At 61.1% G+C, this 16,187-nt stretch overlaps 1 protein-coding gene across 1 annotated transcript; it reads left to right on the top strand.

Annotated features, from left to right (window-relative positions):
* Window positions 1-641: 641 nt before the first annotated feature.
* Window positions 642-15,216, top strand: COL9A2 (collagen type IX alpha 2 chain). The gene is made up of 32 exons (XM_037382344.1): window positions 642-814; window positions 2,707-2,781; window positions 3,611-3,646; window positions 3,741-3,803; window positions 5,174-5,227; window positions 5,478-5,513; window positions 5,743-5,766; window positions 5,913-5,966; window positions 6,299-6,352; window positions 6,560-6,607; window positions 6,906-6,962; window positions 7,480-7,533; window positions 7,842-7,895; window positions 8,593-8,646; window positions 8,877-8,930; window positions 9,018-9,071; window positions 9,257-9,310; window positions 9,523-9,576; window positions 9,854-9,907; window positions 10,087-10,131; window positions 10,306-10,359; window positions 10,736-10,789; window positions 10,868-10,921; window positions 11,566-11,637; window positions 11,731-11,766; window positions 11,993-12,037; window positions 12,262-12,294; window positions 12,612-12,758; window positions 13,342-13,396; window positions 13,474-13,662; window positions 13,856-13,933; window positions 14,560-15,216. The coding sequence occupies exons 1-32, from the start codon at window positions 743-745 to the stop codon at window positions 14,763-14,765; spliced, it is 2,073 nt and encodes a 690-aa protein (XP_037238241.1). The 5' UTR covers window positions 642-742; the 3' UTR covers window positions 14,766-15,216.
* The last annotated feature ends 971 nt before the right edge of the window (window positions 15,217-16,187 follow it).

The raw sequence follows: 16,187 nt of genomic DNA on the forward strand, positions 1-16,187 counted from the left end.
CTGTGGGGAGCAGCCGGGTGACCCCCTGGTGTAGCCCCCCTCCCCTCCCCGTGCCACGCTGGGGCCATGGGGCCATTTCTCAGGGGTGCCCCAGCACCCACAGTGGGGCAGCTGCCCTGCCTGGGGCTGCGTGGGGGCTCACAGGGCAGAGATTGGGTCAGACACGTCAGAACCGCCCCCCCTGGACCCTCCCCGGGGTGGCAGGAACCAGCTCCCAGTGCCCACCCCATCACAGGGTGTGGGGGCAACCGCAGCCCCAGCCCCGGGCAGCACGATGCCCCATGGCACTGGTGTGGGCATCACGATGGGGACATCCCAGGGGACACCCTGGTGCCCCTGGGGTGCCTGCACAGACATCCTGGCTGGGGTCTCACCGTGCAGGTCCAGCAGCAGCCCCCCAGCTTGTCCCCCTCTTCTCTCAGCCCCTTGCCTACATTAAAGCCCCTTTGTGCCACTCGTGCCAAATCCCCCGCTGCCGTCGTGCCAAATCCTCCGCCACCGACGTGCCAAATCCTCCGCCACCGACGTGCCAAATCCTCCAGCACCATCCAGCCCAAAATAGCCACGGGCTCACCTGAGCAGGGGCGGGGGGGCTGGGGCTGCTTGCCTGCCCTCATCCCACTGCTCCATATTAATGAGCCCCCTCCTCCTCCTCCCGTGCCCGGCTCTGCAGTCGGGGCTGCTGCCGTACCTGAGCGCAGCGAGAGGAGGCCACCGGCGCTCGGTGCCAGCCGCCCTCGCCATGGCCGGCTGCTCCCCCATCCTCCAGCTCGGGCTCTTGCTCCATGCCGCCTGCCTTTGCCTGGCCCAGATTGTAAGTCTTCTGCTTGGACCCCCCTGCGCTGGGCTGGGCTGGGGGACGGAGAGGGGATGGAGAGGGAATGGTCGCCATCTCCCCCGTCGCAGATGCTCGCTTGCAGTGCTGAGCATCCCTGGGACTTTCTGCTTATTTCCCCAGCACCTTTCCTTCACTTTTCCCAGGAATGTGGGGGGTGGGAGCAGCCCCCAGCCGGGACCCACAGCCCCAACCCACTGGGGACCTCTCTGTGCCGAAAGCTGCCTCCAGTCCCATGGGATAAGGACAGGGCTGGGCTGCATGCCTTGAAATTTGGGAGTTATTAGCTAAACAAGTTGAGCTTTATTTTCCCCTTGGGGTAATGATGGGGGTCTCTCTGGTGCTTCCCTCCCCAGCGGCTGCCAGATCTTCTGCCTCCCACCACCAGGAAAACGCTTATTTTCTTCTGCTTTGCTGGGACACGCTGCGGAGCTGGGCTGAGGGGGGCTGAGCAGTACTAAGGGGGGTTCTGACCCTCCAGGGACTGCCCTGGGGCTCTGTGGGGGCTTGCTGAGGGGCAGCAGGGAGGAACACCAGCGGCAGAGGGGCTGGGGGTCCTGGTGGGCTCTCGGGACTCACCCATGGGCAGGAGAAGATGTATCAGAAAGAAGTGAAGGCAAGGTGTCCCCCTGCTCCTGGGGTGAGTGATGCGAGTGGGGCAGGCGGTGCTCCTCCTGGGATCCCATTTGTAAAGAGGAAAAATCTCCCTGCCTTGCAAACTGCAAAAATCAGATTTTCAGGAAAGATTTTTGGAAAAATCTTCTCATGTGGCTCCTGAGCTGCCTGCCGGCACAAACAGCCTTGTTGTGGAGAGCTGGGGTGGGGGTGGGGGCAGCTCCCTTCCTAAAGCAGCCCCCCGGGATGCCCATGGGCTTGTGGTGGCAGGGTCTGGCCGGGGCAGTGGGCTCGGGTCGGAGCAAGAGGGACGTGGGAGCTCTTGGAACTATTTGGAACCATTTGGAAATCATTGGGGCAGCACAAAGGTGTCATTCATGGGTGCTCCCAGGGACCGGTGCTCGCTCCCACCCCAACCACTGGTTTCGCTTCCAAGGTGCAGCCGGGGCTTTCCTGGTCCTGTGACCAAACCAGCAACACCTCTCATGCTTATATATTTCACTTTAAAATAAATAAGTGACAGAGGAGTCGCAGGCATGCAGCCCCAGCCAGCCTGTCTGGTTTTCATTTCCAGGAACACCAGGGGTTCGGTCTCTGGGACTGGAGTCTCTTCCCCCCAAACACACCGTTAGGATAACAGAGATTTCTTTGCAAAGTCGCTCCTGCGGAGCCCTGAGCAAACCTCAAAGCTGGGGCCAGGCTGCTCGGGGAGCTCCGCTGCCGCCGGCTGAATGGTGCTTTTGTGTGATGCTGTGGAGTGGTGCTGTGGGCAGCGAGCCAGCCCAGTGCAGGAGCACTGCTCTCACGGAGGGGCTCGAGGGTCCCCGTTTCGTGCTGGAGCTTCAGGCACCTAAATCCTGCTGGTGTTCTTCGAAATCCCAGGGCTGGGTTGTACCCCCAAGACGAGAGGGGCCTTTGCAAGCGCTGCCATCGCCCCATCGAGACCCTGCTCCGTCGGGGCAGGAGGGGGGAACGATGGGGTAGAAACTGGGCAGGGGATGGGGTGCTGGTTATGGCAGCGTGGGGGAAGATATCCTGGATTTCTGCATCCATGCCCTTGCTGTGGGGCATGACCTGTGGGGAGGGGCAGAGCTCTGATGCCTTGGGGTGCTCATTCCATCCCAGCTCTCTGGAGGCAGGTCCCCAAGCACGTGCTGGTGGCAAGTGCTGCGCCCTGGGCTCCCCTTGACCCCCAGCATCTCTTGGGGTCCTGCTGCTCCTTCCTGAACGTGGGTCCCATCCCTTTTTCCCCTTAGCGAGGGCCACCGGGAGAGCCCGGCCCGCGAGGGCCCCCTGGTCCCCCAGGAGTGCCGGGAGCTGATGGCATTGACGTGAGTATGGCGCAGCTGGGAACCTGTGCGGGCTGGAGGGGGGGAGGGAGGGGACCTGCAGCACAAAGAGGGACATTGTGTCGGGGCAGAGGCTCGGCACAGGGCAGAGGATGCCGATGCCGTGCGGTTCCCGCACTGTGCTGCTCCTGGGCTGGGGCAGATGGAGCATCCCTGGCTTTGCCAGTGGCAAAGTGATGGCAGAGTGATGGCACTGGGGAGTGTAGCTCCTGCACCGCCCTCCATCCACCTCCCCAGCATGGCAGCCCGTGGCCGGCCTCCTGGCCACCTTGGGAAATGGGGCCTGAAGTGGTTTTTGAGGAGCACAGTGACCGGGAGGTTTCGGTGCAGGGTGCTCGGGGCACCCGTGGCTGGGCAGTGGAGATGCCTGGAGGGGTTAGGTGCAGGGATCAGCCCAGAGATGCCCAGTGAGGAGGGGGATCCGGGGGCTGGCGGGGAGCAGGACACCCAGGTGAGGAGTCCTTAGAGCAGCGATGTGGCTCCGGACCCTCCCCGGGCTGTGGGGAGGGAGCCTGAACAGAGGGGAGATCTGTGAGCCAGCAGAAAGTGCCCTTTCTCTGAGACTTGTGCCCAGGGTGTTATTTTAGTGTTATTTATACCCAGAACAGCCACAGCCCTCCCACAACCCCAGCACAACCCTCTCTTCTCAATGCCGGCCCCATCCTGACCTGGCTGCCACGTTGGGGGATCCAGCATCTTGCTCTGGCTTGGGGAGGTGGATGGGGGACATGGGTCCTGAGCCCTCTGTGCTGCCGGGCCTGGCTCTGTGGGGTGACAGACCCCTTTTTACAGCCTTCTTCTCTTTCCCCAGGGTGACAAAGGCCCTGCTGGAGCCCCTGGGTCCCCGGTAAGTACCCATGCCTGCCCACAGCTCCCCAATGGTCTCTTTCCTTCTCAAGGAGCAACTTCCAATCTGCCCCTACACCTCTCCTCTTTTAAAGGGTGTCAAGGGGGAGCCTGGAGCCCCTGGTCCAGACGGATCCCCAGGGAAGCCGGGCATTGACGTAAGTACCACCCCCCCCCACGCCCACCCCAGCATCCCTGGCCACAGCCCCCGGGTCACAGCAGGGTCCTTTTCTGTTGCACATAAGAAAGTGCCAAAATCCTTTGGTGTGGGAGCTGAAAGCACCCTCTGAATCACAGCAAACACAGGCAGAGCACGCAAAGGGCTGCTGCCACCCTCTCCCACTGCCCAGGCTCCGAAAGTGTCCCCCCCCTCCACCCCACGCAGGTGAGACCTGTGCCAGGAGAGCTACAGCACGGCACCGACACCCCTGAGCACAAAAAAGCTTTTCCTTGTCCTTTACAGCAACTGCTGCCCTGAGCCCTGGTTCAGCTCTTGTTTCTCCCAGAGTAAATCTGGAGCAACCCCGTGTCCCACTCCCCTCCCCGGAGCCACCCCCTTGGCACCCACATTGGTGGCATCAGTGACTTCCCCACTGTCCCTTCCCCAGCAGCAGCAGAGCCCAGGGCAGAGGTGGTGGGTAGAAAGGGGGCTGAGCTGCCCCCTTGCCCTGCCTTGATGCAGTGCTGGGCCAGCTCATGGCCCCACGCTCCCCCGCCCCGGGGTACGCAGGGCTGTGTGATGGGTGCCTGGGGAGGTTTGGGTGCCTGTCCCCCATCCCCAGTGCAGTGCTGCACGGGTGAGCACCTGTGAGCACCAGAAGGTGCTCATCAAAAGGAAACCCAAAATACAGAGTCCTCTTTTGAGTCTCTGGGCAGCACTTCATAAATCTTTGGGGGTTTAATTATCCTTCAATAATAAATGAATAGAATAATAACTATCATTACAAGCATGCATTATTCATCCAGGCTAATCTTCCTGCAAAAGAGGTTGGCTCCCTTGAATGTGGATGCAGAGCAGAGCGGGGCTGGGGGGCTCTCCACCCGTGTCATGCCCGGCAGCGTGCAGATGTTAGCCCGTGAGTGATGCTCAAGCCGTCAGGCACAGGGATCCCAACCTGGCAGGAGTGCAGCCCTCGCCTGGCTGGAGCAAGGGACAGGGGAGCCAGGGAGTGACTTGGAGTTGATATAATCGAGGTCACGGATGGGCCAAGCTCCGTGCTGGGGCTGGGGCAGCTGTGCAGGATGTGCCCAGCAGTGCCAGGGTCCCTGCTGAGCCCCGGTGTGGGGTCTCAGCGCAGGGCAGCTCCCAGGGGCTGCAGAGCATTGCTGCGAGGTTCTGTGCCATCGGGGCTGGGGTCCAGGCACTGGCTTCATCTCCAGGTTTGCTGCCTGATGTGCGCAGCAGCGATACGCACAAATTCCCTGCTAATAACCCTTGACCCCTCATGATGGAAAGAGCCCCAGCAAAAACGCCTGGCTGGAGAGCAGAAGGGCTGGCGATAACCTCCTGCCATCTCTCCTCTTGCAGGGCCTGACGGGAGCGAAAGGGGAGCCAGGGCCCATCGGTGGGCCAGGAGTTAAAGTGAGTGAGGGGCTGCTCCGGGGCAGCCGCTCCGGGCTCCCACCTTCCCTGCCCAGAGCCTGGCCAGGCTGGGACCAGCCCCGCCACCGTGGAGGGGGTGCACGGATGCAGGAATTGGGTGATGGAGTGTTTGGCAACGCGGGGCACTGGGGCTGGGGCCAGGGAGGGATGAATTTTCGCAGCGGATCAGGGCTTGGCAGAGCCAGACCTTCCTGTTTCGGCTCTTGACTCTCGCCTTCTGTCCTGGCAGGGCCAGCCCGGACTCCCAGGGCCACCAGGGCTCCCCGTGAGTATTTGCCTTTCCTGTGGGCACCAGTGATGCGCCCGCTCCTGGTTCCAGCACCCACTCCCTCAGCACCCACGAGTGGGGTGGGAGCGGAGTGGGGATCCAACCCCATCCCCCCAAGCTGCATCCTTGGTGGTGGCATGGACATTGCCCTGCTTGGGGCAGGAATGCTGGTGGTTTTGGGGGAGTTGGACAATTTGGACCAACCGTGTCTTTCTTCTTGTTGCAGGGTCCTTCGCTGCCAGGACCACCCGTAAGTGCCATGATTGTGGGGCTGGGGTGGGTGGCCAGGGACTGTGCCTGGAGTTGCACTGGAAAAGTTCAAATCTCAGCAGCCCCAAAGGGAGGGTCTCAGGGCTTGAACTCTCTCACCTGGTCAATGTCTCTCTTCTCTTTAAGGGGCTTCCAGGCCAGGTTGGCCTTCCTGGAGAGATTGGAGTGCTGGGACCCAAGGTGAGGGGCCAGGAGGGGGCATGGGAAACCCCCTGCTCCTTACACCAGCATCCGCTTCTCCGCACTTCAGGGCTCCTGGGGTAAACAGGGATGACCCCATAATGTCGGAGTGGGGTCCTACAGTGGGGACACAGGGCCAATGGACTCTGTGCCTGCAGCCAGGTCCCCTCATGCCATCCATCCCCTCCTAGCTCATGGCTGGGGGATGCCCCAGTTCCTGCTGTGACAGCCTGGGTCTCTGGTGCTTCGTCACCCTTCTCCACCCCAGCTCTGGCAGTACCTGCCACCTTCCCACCTGCTAAATCTCCTTTTCTGGGATTGTTCTTTTTTAGGGTGACCCCGGACCCGATGGCCCACGGGGTCCCCCAGGCCCTCCAGGGAAACCTGTGAGTATCTCCGCAGTCACCAGCATTTTCTGTGGGAGGGAGAAGCTTCCACCCTGGCTCAGCCCCGGGCTGGGGCTGGGACTCAGGCTCTGGCACCCACCTCCTGCCCCGTGCCTTGCTCCCTTCCCTCCCAGGTGTAACATTCACCCCTCCTGTAAAATACTGCTGGTATTAACCCCTGGATGCTGATGGTCTCCTTCCCTCCAGGGCCCCGCGGGACACATCCAGGGAGTGGAAGGCAGCGCTGATTTCTTGGTGAGAGCTGCCATTACCTTGTCCCTTCCGCAGGCTTTTGCAGGGTAATGGCCACTGGAAGGACGTGTGCTGCCCTGGCCTGAAATGCAGCCACCAGTGTCATTTGGTAACTGGGGGCTTGATGGGGTGGGGAGGAGCAGGGTCCCCAGCCGATACTGTGCTGTGAGCAGTGGGTCCCCTTGTGTCACCGCACAGTCCGGCTTCACTGCGTGGTGTGGGAGCCTGTCCCTCCCAGCATGGCTTCTCCGCAGCCTCTGGGTCCTTTTCCAACTCAGTCTGTGTTCTTCTTCCCCACCAGTGCCCGACCAGCTGCCCACCAGGTCCCAAGGGCCCCCAGGGACTGCAGGGGCTGAAGGTAAGGGAGCCTTGGGGCTGCCAGGGAGTCAACAGGGACTGTCACCTCCAGTGGGCTGTGCCTCAGTGGAGGAGCCTTCCCCAGCCAGGAGGCACAGGGAGCTCAGGAGCTGCTGTGCTCCCCTGGGAGCACGAGGACATGTGTGCACAGAGAGCCCTGGGGACAAAGGTGCTATGGGAGAGGTTCCCTGCAGCTCCCCAGCTCCTGGCAGCCCCTTCCTGGGGAGCGAGACCCTGTGCCAAAGCCCCAGCCCCTGCCGTGCCACTGCCAGGCTCCCTGTGCTGCAAAGCCTGGAGGATTAAACCCGGTGAGCATCCCCACTGCACTGCCTTAAAGCTGTGGGATGCTGAGCCCTACCACGTCACTGGTGGGATGCTGAGCCCTGCCATATCACCAGCAGGCACCCCAGGGTGGGACGTCGTGGGCAGGGTGACTCTGGGTGATGTGGCCATCAGGGAACTGCCTCAGCCCTGCTGCTCTGCCCAGGGATGCTCACGATCTTCCTCTTTGTCCCTAGGGACACAGAGGCCGCCCCGGTGCCCTCGGGGAGCCCGGCAGGCAGGGCAAGCAGGTGAGTGACCTCTCCGGCAGCTTCCCGGCAGGAGCCAGGTGTGCCTGCCTCTGGGGGAGTGGGGCTGGACCGGAGGGCATGGGGCTTTGGGAAGAGCAAGGGGGAAGGAAGGAAAGGGGTGGGAGAGAGGAGGGAGTTCTAGGGCTGGGAGACAGAGGGTGGGCAGGGTGGTCTTTCCACAGTGGCTCCCTGGGAGGGACACTTGTCCCCATCTGCCAAGTCCAGTTGAGGGGGTCTTGGGTGCCCAGGGTGGTTTGTACCCCTGCTCCACCCCGACACTCACCTCTCTTATCTCCATCCCTCCCCAGGGCCCCAAGGGTGACGTTGGCGTTTCTGGAGAACAAGGCATCCCTGGCCCTCCGGTAACATACTTATTTCTCTTGGCTGCTCTGCCCTCCGCGTGCCCCAGGGGCTGGGGGCAGCCAGTTTTTGCTTGGCCCCAGACACTTGGGGATATGACCCCAGCGTGTCTCTGCTCCTGGGGACCCACTGCTGGGACCAGAGAGAAACCTTCATCCCATCCATCTTCCTCCTCCCAGCCATGGAGCTGGCACCAGGAGGGTGGCAAAGCTGCATCCTGATGGATCCCTGAGCACCTCGGTCGTTGGCACATGTTAACATGGATAACACATCGGCCAGGGACAAGTTGCTCATGTACACTGAGCCCCCCTGACCCCACCTGAACGGGGGGTGCAGTGTCCAGCGCACCGCGGGGGTGTGGGGATTAAAGCTGTTTGAGCTCGCTGAGCGTTTAGAAGATGAAAAGCAATTAAGGGGCTGAGCCCCTCCGGTCTGGGAAAGGGCAAAACTGCTTTGAAGCCAAGAGCTTTGGTGGGGGAAGCAGCACCAGTTTGGGCCCGTTGCTGTTATCGAACCGACAGCTGGAAAGGCACCTGGTGGGGGGCTGCAGAATTAGGAGCGAGCGGCGGGACTGCAATACCTGGCATTTGGCAAAACCGGCTGATTGCCAGTACCGGCTTTTCCTCTAATTGCGGCTTCCCCCTGGGCTGCTCCTGGGGCTGTTTCCAGCTGAACTGGCTGTTGTTTCCTTCCCCGCAGGGACCGCAGGGCTTGAGGGGTTACCCTGGGATGGCGGGACCCAAGGGCGAGACGGTGAGTGCCGGTGGGATGCAGGGGCAGCTGTGCCTGGCTCTGGGGGCAGGGGGACCAGCTGCCGTGGCGATTCTTCCCAGCCTGGCGGCTGCTTCCCAGGAGCATCACTAACACGGCTGTTTGGCCGTCCCGGGGAGCTGGATGCTGCCTTTTGCTAGTGGGGTCAGATCTGGCTGGGGGCTGAGGTTGGGATGGGACGAATTCACCCCCACCCCATGCTTTCTTTGCAGGGTCCTGCTGGTTACAAGGGGATGGTTGGGACCATTGGAGCGGCTGGGCGGCCGGTGAGTGCCCTCCCTCATCCCAGGGGCTGTGGGGCAGGTGGGGGACCCCACACTTCACTGCTCAGCCCCTGTCTTTCTCCTCTGTAGGGCAGGGAAGGCCCCAGGGGACCACCCGGGGACCCCGGTGAGAAGGGAGATCTGGTAGGTAACCTACCCCATGGGGAGGGCAGCGCTGTGTGATGCCAATGCCCCCTTTTGCCCCGCTCCCTGGCACGGAGCGGGGCTCTGCTGGGGTACCCTTGGTGGGCATCTCCTCCCTCTCCCAGCTCCGTATCCTGCACCAAGAAGGCAGCTGGAATAATAACGCTGGCTCTCTCCTGTTCTAGGGTGGTCGTGGCATCAGGGGCCCCCAAGGAGACATCGGCCCCAAGGGGGAGAATGTAAGTACAGCCAGCGGCACCCCCACCCACATCTAGGGCTGAGCCCCTTGCAAGGGGAAAATCACTCTGTCCTGTTTGGGGCCATCCTGCCTCCTTGCACCCTGGCTCAGCAGAGGGCTGGAGTGTCCCCACCACGAGCTTTTTGCACCCACCATGACCCTTTCAATCCCTCTCGGAGGTGTCAGACTGAGCGATTCTTCCCCCTTTTGCAGGGTCTCCCGGGCATTGATGGCAAAGATGGGACCCCAGGTATCCCAGGCACGAAGGTGAGCTGCTGCGGGCAGGGGCTGCCGGGTGCTGCCTGCACCGGGAATGGGGAATGGGCATGTTCCTTGTACCAGCACTTGCTGGAAATAACTGGGATGGCAAGTGGCATAAGGTCCCCACCCTTGTTGTGGCATCTCCTGACTAGCGGAGTGTGGCTGTCCCCAAGGGGTAAAGGGCAGAGTCCCCCTTTGACCAGGAGTCCCTTGTCCCACCCATGGACACCTCATTTCTGCATCTTTCTCCATCACATGGTAACACCCTCCCTGTCCCTTGCAGGGTGGCATGGGACAAGCCGGCCGCCCAGGAACACCGGGACACCGGGGACAAGCTGTGAGTATGGGAGGGTGGGATCCCCCCACCCAGGCAGGTACCCCATTACCAGTGGGGTGCACCCCCAGCTGCGGGTGATGCCAGGGTGTGGGGCCATCACCCAGCACAGATGCTGCCGCAGGGCAGAGTGCTGCCTCCGGTGCTGTGCTCAAGGTTTGATCCCGGTTTTATTTCTACAGGGCTTGCCAGGGCAGCCGGGAAGCAAAGGTGGCCCAGGAGACAAGGTGGGTCTGGGGCAGCCAGGACCAGAGTGACCCCCTCCCAGCGTCCTGCAGCCCTGTTCACCCTACACGGTGCTGCGGCAGCTTCCACGCTCCATCCCTAAGCCCACAGCCTTGTCTGCATGCTGTCCCCTCCCTGTCCTTGCTGTCCCTGAACCCCCTGTTTCCTCATTGCAGGGTGAAGCGGGTGCTCGGGGCCATCCTGGCGTCACCGGTGCCCCAGGGCAGATTGTAAGTACAGAGGGGTCACCATGTTCCTCCCGGGCACGGTCTGGGGGTTGCTCTCTCTCTTTCCCCTCTATTTGCTGTCAAACAGAAAGCAGATTTGGGCATTTTATCCTCCCCCTCAACCCCCCTGCCCTTTCTCCTCCCTCTGCCCCCCCAGCAGCTTCCTCACGGGGGAAGCCCTTGGGGCCACATCCAGCCCTGCATCCAGCACCTCCTTGGCCATGCGGTGCAGTGGCAGCCCTTGGCGTGGCTGCAGGGGACAAGGACAGGGCCACACGTTCCTTGGGGAAGGATGAAGGGCAGATGACGGCATGCAAATCCAAGAGAAGCGGCTGGTCTGGGGGCTTTAGTTGTTCTTTGTTTTTTCCTCCCCTCTTAGGGTGAGCCTGGACCTCGGGGTGAGCAGGGACCGCCGGGTGTCCCTGGGATGAAGGTGAGTCCGGGGCACCGCAGGGTTTGTGGCACTGCCAGGAGCTGCCCCTGACTCTGCTCTCTTCCCGGGTCTCCACAGGGTGACCGGGGCGAGCGTGGCCTCGTGGGCCCCCCCGGCGAGCAGGGAAAAGCGGTGAGTTGTGCCCGCAGCCGGGCTGGGAAACGGGCTTCGCCTTGGCACAGCTCAGGGATGCTCAGCCCCGGGCGTGCGGCTGGGGAGGAGGGATGGGGACAGTGGGGCATGGCTGGCACCGCCTGCACCGACCGCTTGCTTTGATCGTGGCCGGGGTCAGTCACGCGCCCGTCCCGCTGTGCCTGGCTGCCGGGGTGAGGGATTAGCCGATGGGGCAAGTAGCGTGGGGATTAGCGGTCCCAGGGCCATGCTGGGTTTGCAGCCCCAGCTGGGAGAGGAATTTCCTCCCAGCCCGGTGAGGGGCTGCCTGGCCCCTCTCAGAGGCTTTCCCAGGGTGGAAAATGGCCAAAAAGCAACCTTTGTCCCTCTGGCTTCCTGGGGGATGGGGCCCCATCCATGGCGAAGCCCCCTGCCTTGACACAGCTGGAGGGGAGGCTCCTTCATCATTTTCTGAGCTATCCCCCCAAGAGGCTGGATTCGGGGCAGGTTGGGATGCTGTGGGGCAGCCTGGACCACTGGAGGCAATGGGGAGCTGCTCACCCATCCCATTGCCATGGGGAGGATGCCCTGATGGGGGAGGAGGGTCTTCCCACTGCCTCTTCTCACTCATTTTTCTCTTTTTCCTACGTTACCTTGATTTCTAGGGGCCGAAGGGTGAGCAGGGTCCACCGGGGATCCCAGGACCCCAAGGTTTGCTTGGAGTCAAAGGAGACAAGGTGACTGCTCCCGGTGCAGGAGGTGGGCTGCTCTGGGGTCCAGCTCAGGGAAGTTGCGCTGAGCTGGGCTGACCCCCCCTTGCCTTTCTCCAGGGCTCCCCAGGGAAAACCGGCCCCAAAGGCAGCATTGTGAGTACATCACCCTCGGTGAATTGGTGGGGAATCGCTGACACCCACGTCTAACAGGGCTGGCACCCACCTCTGCAGGGGGCTGACACCCAGCGACACCATGCGCTCTCCATCAATCCCCCTGGCATCCCGGTGGGGCACAGCGGGTGGGAAGGGGGTTAAAGCGGCTGTGGGGGAGGTGGGTGCTGGCAGGGAAGGTTCTCATTTCTCATTGCCTTGCCTCTAGGGAGACCCCGGTGTTCATGGCCTGGCGGGACTGAAGGGAGAGAAGGTGGGTCCCTGTCGGTGGTTCCTGGGCTGGGGTGGAGGGACATGGGCTGGACAGGGGTCCCTGCCCACGCTGGGGTCTCCTGCCCAGCACGGCCCCTGGCACTGCAGCACTGCACCCCAGTGCAGCTGCGGTTGCACTCCTGGCTTGTCTTTGTGCCTCCCCCCACCTGCACCTCTAAATTAATGCCGTCTCCCCATTGCATTTCTCGTGTCCTCTGTCCCCAGGGTGAATCGGGCGAGCCAGGGCCGAAGGGACAGGTGAGTGACGGGGGGCTTGAGGGCGAGGGGCTCCCCATACCTTTGTGCTGGGTGGCTCTGCAGGAGCTGCAGCTGGAGGCGATCCTCCTGACCAAGGCAGTGGTGATCCATGGAGCTGGTGCATGCTGCACACTGGTGGCCTCAGAGAGTATTTTCTCTGGAGAAGGGCTTCAGTGACCACGTTCAGCCCTGGATGTGGGTTCAGACCCTCTTTGGGGTTCAGAGCCTGGCTGCGGTGATTGGTACTGGAAGCCTTGTGGGTCTCAGGGCAGGGCTGAGCTCCCCACTCCTGATGCCGCTCTTCATCCCCACTGCAGCAAGGCATCCAGGGCGAGCTCGGCTTCCCCGGCCCCTCGGGGGATGCAGGAGCACCCGGCGTACGAGGCTACCCGGGACCCCCTGGCCCACGAGGACTCGTTGGGGAGCGTGGTGTGCCGGGGATGCCAGGCCAGCGGGGCATAGCGGTGAGTACGCCCAGCACCCCGCATCCCCTCCGCGCCTCCCGCACCACGCAGGTAGTGCCCCTCTGCCATCGGCTTGTTCAGCGCTGCAGGTGAATTGCCTCCCACCTTTTCTTACCAACCCATTCCTCTGGGAAAAGGCTGCCCTTTGGCTCAGGAGCTGCCAGTGCTCCCCCCCCATGAGCTCTCCAGGAGGGCTGAGCTGCGATCCTGCCTTTCTGGAAAAGAAGAATTAATTATTTCTCACTGCATACAGCACCAGCAGCAGGCTTACCTCCAACATGTGCCTTTGCAGCCTGCCTGGGGACAGAATTTTCCCATAGAACCCTCCTTTTAGACTTGCAAAATGGGACTGCAGAAAGTTAACGCTGGGAGCAGGTTGTAGCGTGGCCAGGCATGGTGTGAGCTGGGGCTGGAGCACTTGTCCTGGGACCAAGCAGGAAAAGAAGAAGGGTGGGAAGGAGGCACTGGGTGCAGGGGGGTGCTCTGAGCTGGAGGGTCAGGATGGGACCAGCTCTGCGGGTGCAGATGGGGACAGAAGGAGCCATCTCCCTTTACGGCATGTCCCTCCTTTCACTGCTGGCAGGGTCGGGATGCCGGGGACCAGCACATCGTCGACGTGGTCCTGAAGATGCTGCAAGGTGAGGGGGCAAGTGGGGCACCGCTGGCCTGGTGGCTGCCTCCGTGTCCCATCCCGCATCCTCTCTCTGCCCTACAGAGCAGCTGGCAGAGGTGGCAGTCAGTGCCAAGAGAGCTGCCCTGGGTGGAGTCGGTGCCATGGGACCCCCTGGACCCCCCGGTCCCCCAGGGCCACCTGGTGAGCAAGGCCCACATGGACCCATGGGACCTCGAGGCGTCCCCGGCATCCTGGGTGCTGCTGGGCAGATCGGCAACGTAGGACCTAAAGGTAGGTGGGGGGTGGTCGTACCCACACCATGCCGGACAAAATACCCTCCCTGGGGCTGATACTGCTTCCTCCTGCCACACTTGACCCCCACCCCAGTCCCTGAGCATGGGCAGCCCCCTCCCCAGCTCTGCAGGGTCTGTGTTTCAATCTGCAGCTCCTGCAAGTCCTTCCCTCCTGGTTTCTTTCCCTGCAGGGAAGCGAGGCGAGAAGGGTGAGCGGGGAGACACCGGCCGTGGCCACCCAGGCATGCCAGGACCCCCGGGGATCCCAGGTAAGCCCCCCTGCCCCCAGCATGGACCACGGGTCCCTGCTGGGCAGCACAGCCCTGCGCCCCTTGGTGGGATGAGGAACCCAGCAGTGGTTCGGGAGCTTCTGGCCCATCCCTGCAAACCTGCATGGGTTCATCCCACACATCTCTGACCTGCAGCGCCCTTTGCTGCCTCCTCGCTGCCCACAGCTCTGCCAGCTGCTCTCCTGGCCCCTCGGCATTGCTCGCTTAGAATCATTTAGGTTGGAAAAGACCTTTGAGATCATCAAGTCCAACCATTACCCCAGCACTGCCAAGTCCATCAATAGACCACGTCCCTAAGCACCTCATCTACATGTTTTTTAAACATCTGCAGGGATGGAGACCCCACCCCATCCCTGAGCAGCCTGTTCACTACCCTTCCAGTGAAGAATTTTTTCTTAATATTCTAAATCTCTCACGGTGCGACTTGAGGCTCTTTCCTCTTGTCCTGTTGCTTGTTGCCTGGGAGAAGAGCACTTGCCGTGCTGCTCCGCTAACGCATCCCCATCCTCACTGGCAGCGTTCCCTGCATCCCAGCCCCTGCTCTGCCCCGGCACAGCCTGGGCTCAGCACCCACTCACCTGCTGAGGACCACGCTCCCATTGCAGGTCTCCCCGGCATCCCTGGCCACGCGCTGGATGGCAAGGCTGGTGAGCGGGGCTTGCCGGGCTCCCCGGGAGAGGCTGGCCGGCCGGGCTTGCCGGGTCCCACTGGCTTGCCGGGCTTCTGCGAGCCGGCCGCCTGCCTGGGAGCCTCGGCGTACGCCGCTGCACGCCTGACCGAGCCCGGGGCCGTCAAAGGACCCATCTACTGAAGAGGCACCAGCACTGCAGCAGACCTGGCTGGCAAACCCATGCCAGGGCTGGCAGCAAAAAGACCAGAAAACTGCAAATCCATAGGGAGTGACCTCTGCCCATCCCGGCTGTGGGAGGGTGCTGGGCTTGGGGCAGCTGCCAGAGGGGAAACGCAGCCTCGGGAATTTAATTTGGTGTAGGCATCACCCCCCTGCCACAGCTGGGGGGACGGGGAGGAATAAAGAAAGGTCACGCCAAGTCCTGTCCTCATTGCTGGGGTTCATTACCTGCCCGCCCTCCGCTCCCTGTGCCCCTTCCCAAAGAAATAAATTCTCTTTTATACAAACCCTCTCACTGTTATGTCCTGCTTGGTGCTGAATCGGCTCATTGCTCATTTCCTTTTTCCCCCCCTCCTTTTTTTTTTTTTTAAGAAAAAAGAACAACCAAAAATTGTGTTTTGATAATTTAAAAGACTTACCAGATCCAGCCTTCTTCACTGCTGGGCACTCACAGAGCTGTAAATCTTTGTAAAATAGGATTATTTTATAACTATGAACAGAGACCCACCAACTTTTTAAAAAATGGACAATAAAAATTAGATGAATTGTCAATGAACTGATGTGTTGATTTCTTTGCATTAAACCAGGACTATACTGGGAAGGGGGATTATCTGAGGGCTGAAATTCCCTTTTCTCTTGCTTTAAGGCTCTTATTGGGTGTCTCAATTGCTCATTCCCATCCTCGAGGATGATTTCAACTGCTCCATAGGTTGCTTAAGCAAAAACTCATTATTTTTTTTTTCTTCTTCTTGCACCACTGCAAATGTGCAGAGGAATTTGTTGCCCCTGAACTCCCTGGGTTGGAGACTGGGTAAAGTTACCAGAAATGCATCGGGCACCTTCAAGTTAGACCAAGTCGGCCCAAGGCCCCTCGCAATCAAATGGGCCAGAAAACTATTAGCAGCCTTGCAAAGGGTATTGATCTTTTAATAGTTAAAAAGGAAGCCTGCGGCTCTAAGAGGATCCGCAGGTGTCTTTCTCATTATTGCCATCGACAGCAGAAAGGATTAAAGCTGTGTGGCGGGAGCAATGGGGCTTCGCTTTGTAAGATAAATAAAAATCAATTTTTGTTTATTAGCAAAGCATGTTCGGCTTGGCAGGGTAACAAATCCCAGGGAGTGGCGGTGGGAAACGCTGGCTGTGTTCCTCCCGTGGCACCGAGCATCGCTGCCACCAGCCCTGGGACCACCCGCAAGTCGCAGCCCCACCGGGCACGCTTCAGCAGGAGGGGGCTAATCCTGGCAAGGACCAGCTCCCAGCCCAGGCAGACCCAGCACCGTCTACTCTTCCCTTACACACCTCGCTGCGTAGCAGAGCGCTTTCCCACATGGATCTATATCTGTCCCCATGTCCCCAGACTCTTCAGAAGTATCCTCCACTCTC

This window comes from Falco rusticolus, chromosome 3 (genome assembly GCF_015220075.1).
Source record: "Falco rusticolus isolate bFalRus1 chromosome 3, bFalRus1.pri, whole genome shotgun sequence".
Classification (NCBI taxonomy): Eukaryota; Metazoa; Chordata; class Aves; order Falconiformes; family Falconidae; genus Falco; species Falco rusticolus.

What these genes read in the sequence shown, in the direction of transcription:
- COL9A2 (XM_037382344.1), top strand. Translation starts at nt 743, where the DNA reads ATGGCCGGCTGCTCCCCCATCCTCCAGCTCGGGCTCTTGCTCCATGCC. An exon ending in CCGGCAGGCAGGGCAAGCAG is followed by an intron (nt 7,534 to 7,841) that starts GTGAGTGACCTC and finishes ATCCCTCCCCAG; the next exon opens with GGCCCCAAGGGTGACGTTGG. An exon ending in AAGGCATCCCTGGCCCTCCG is followed by an intron (nt 7,896 to 8,592) that starts GTAACATACTTA and finishes CCTTCCCCGCAG; the next exon opens with GGACCGCAGGGCTTGAGGGG.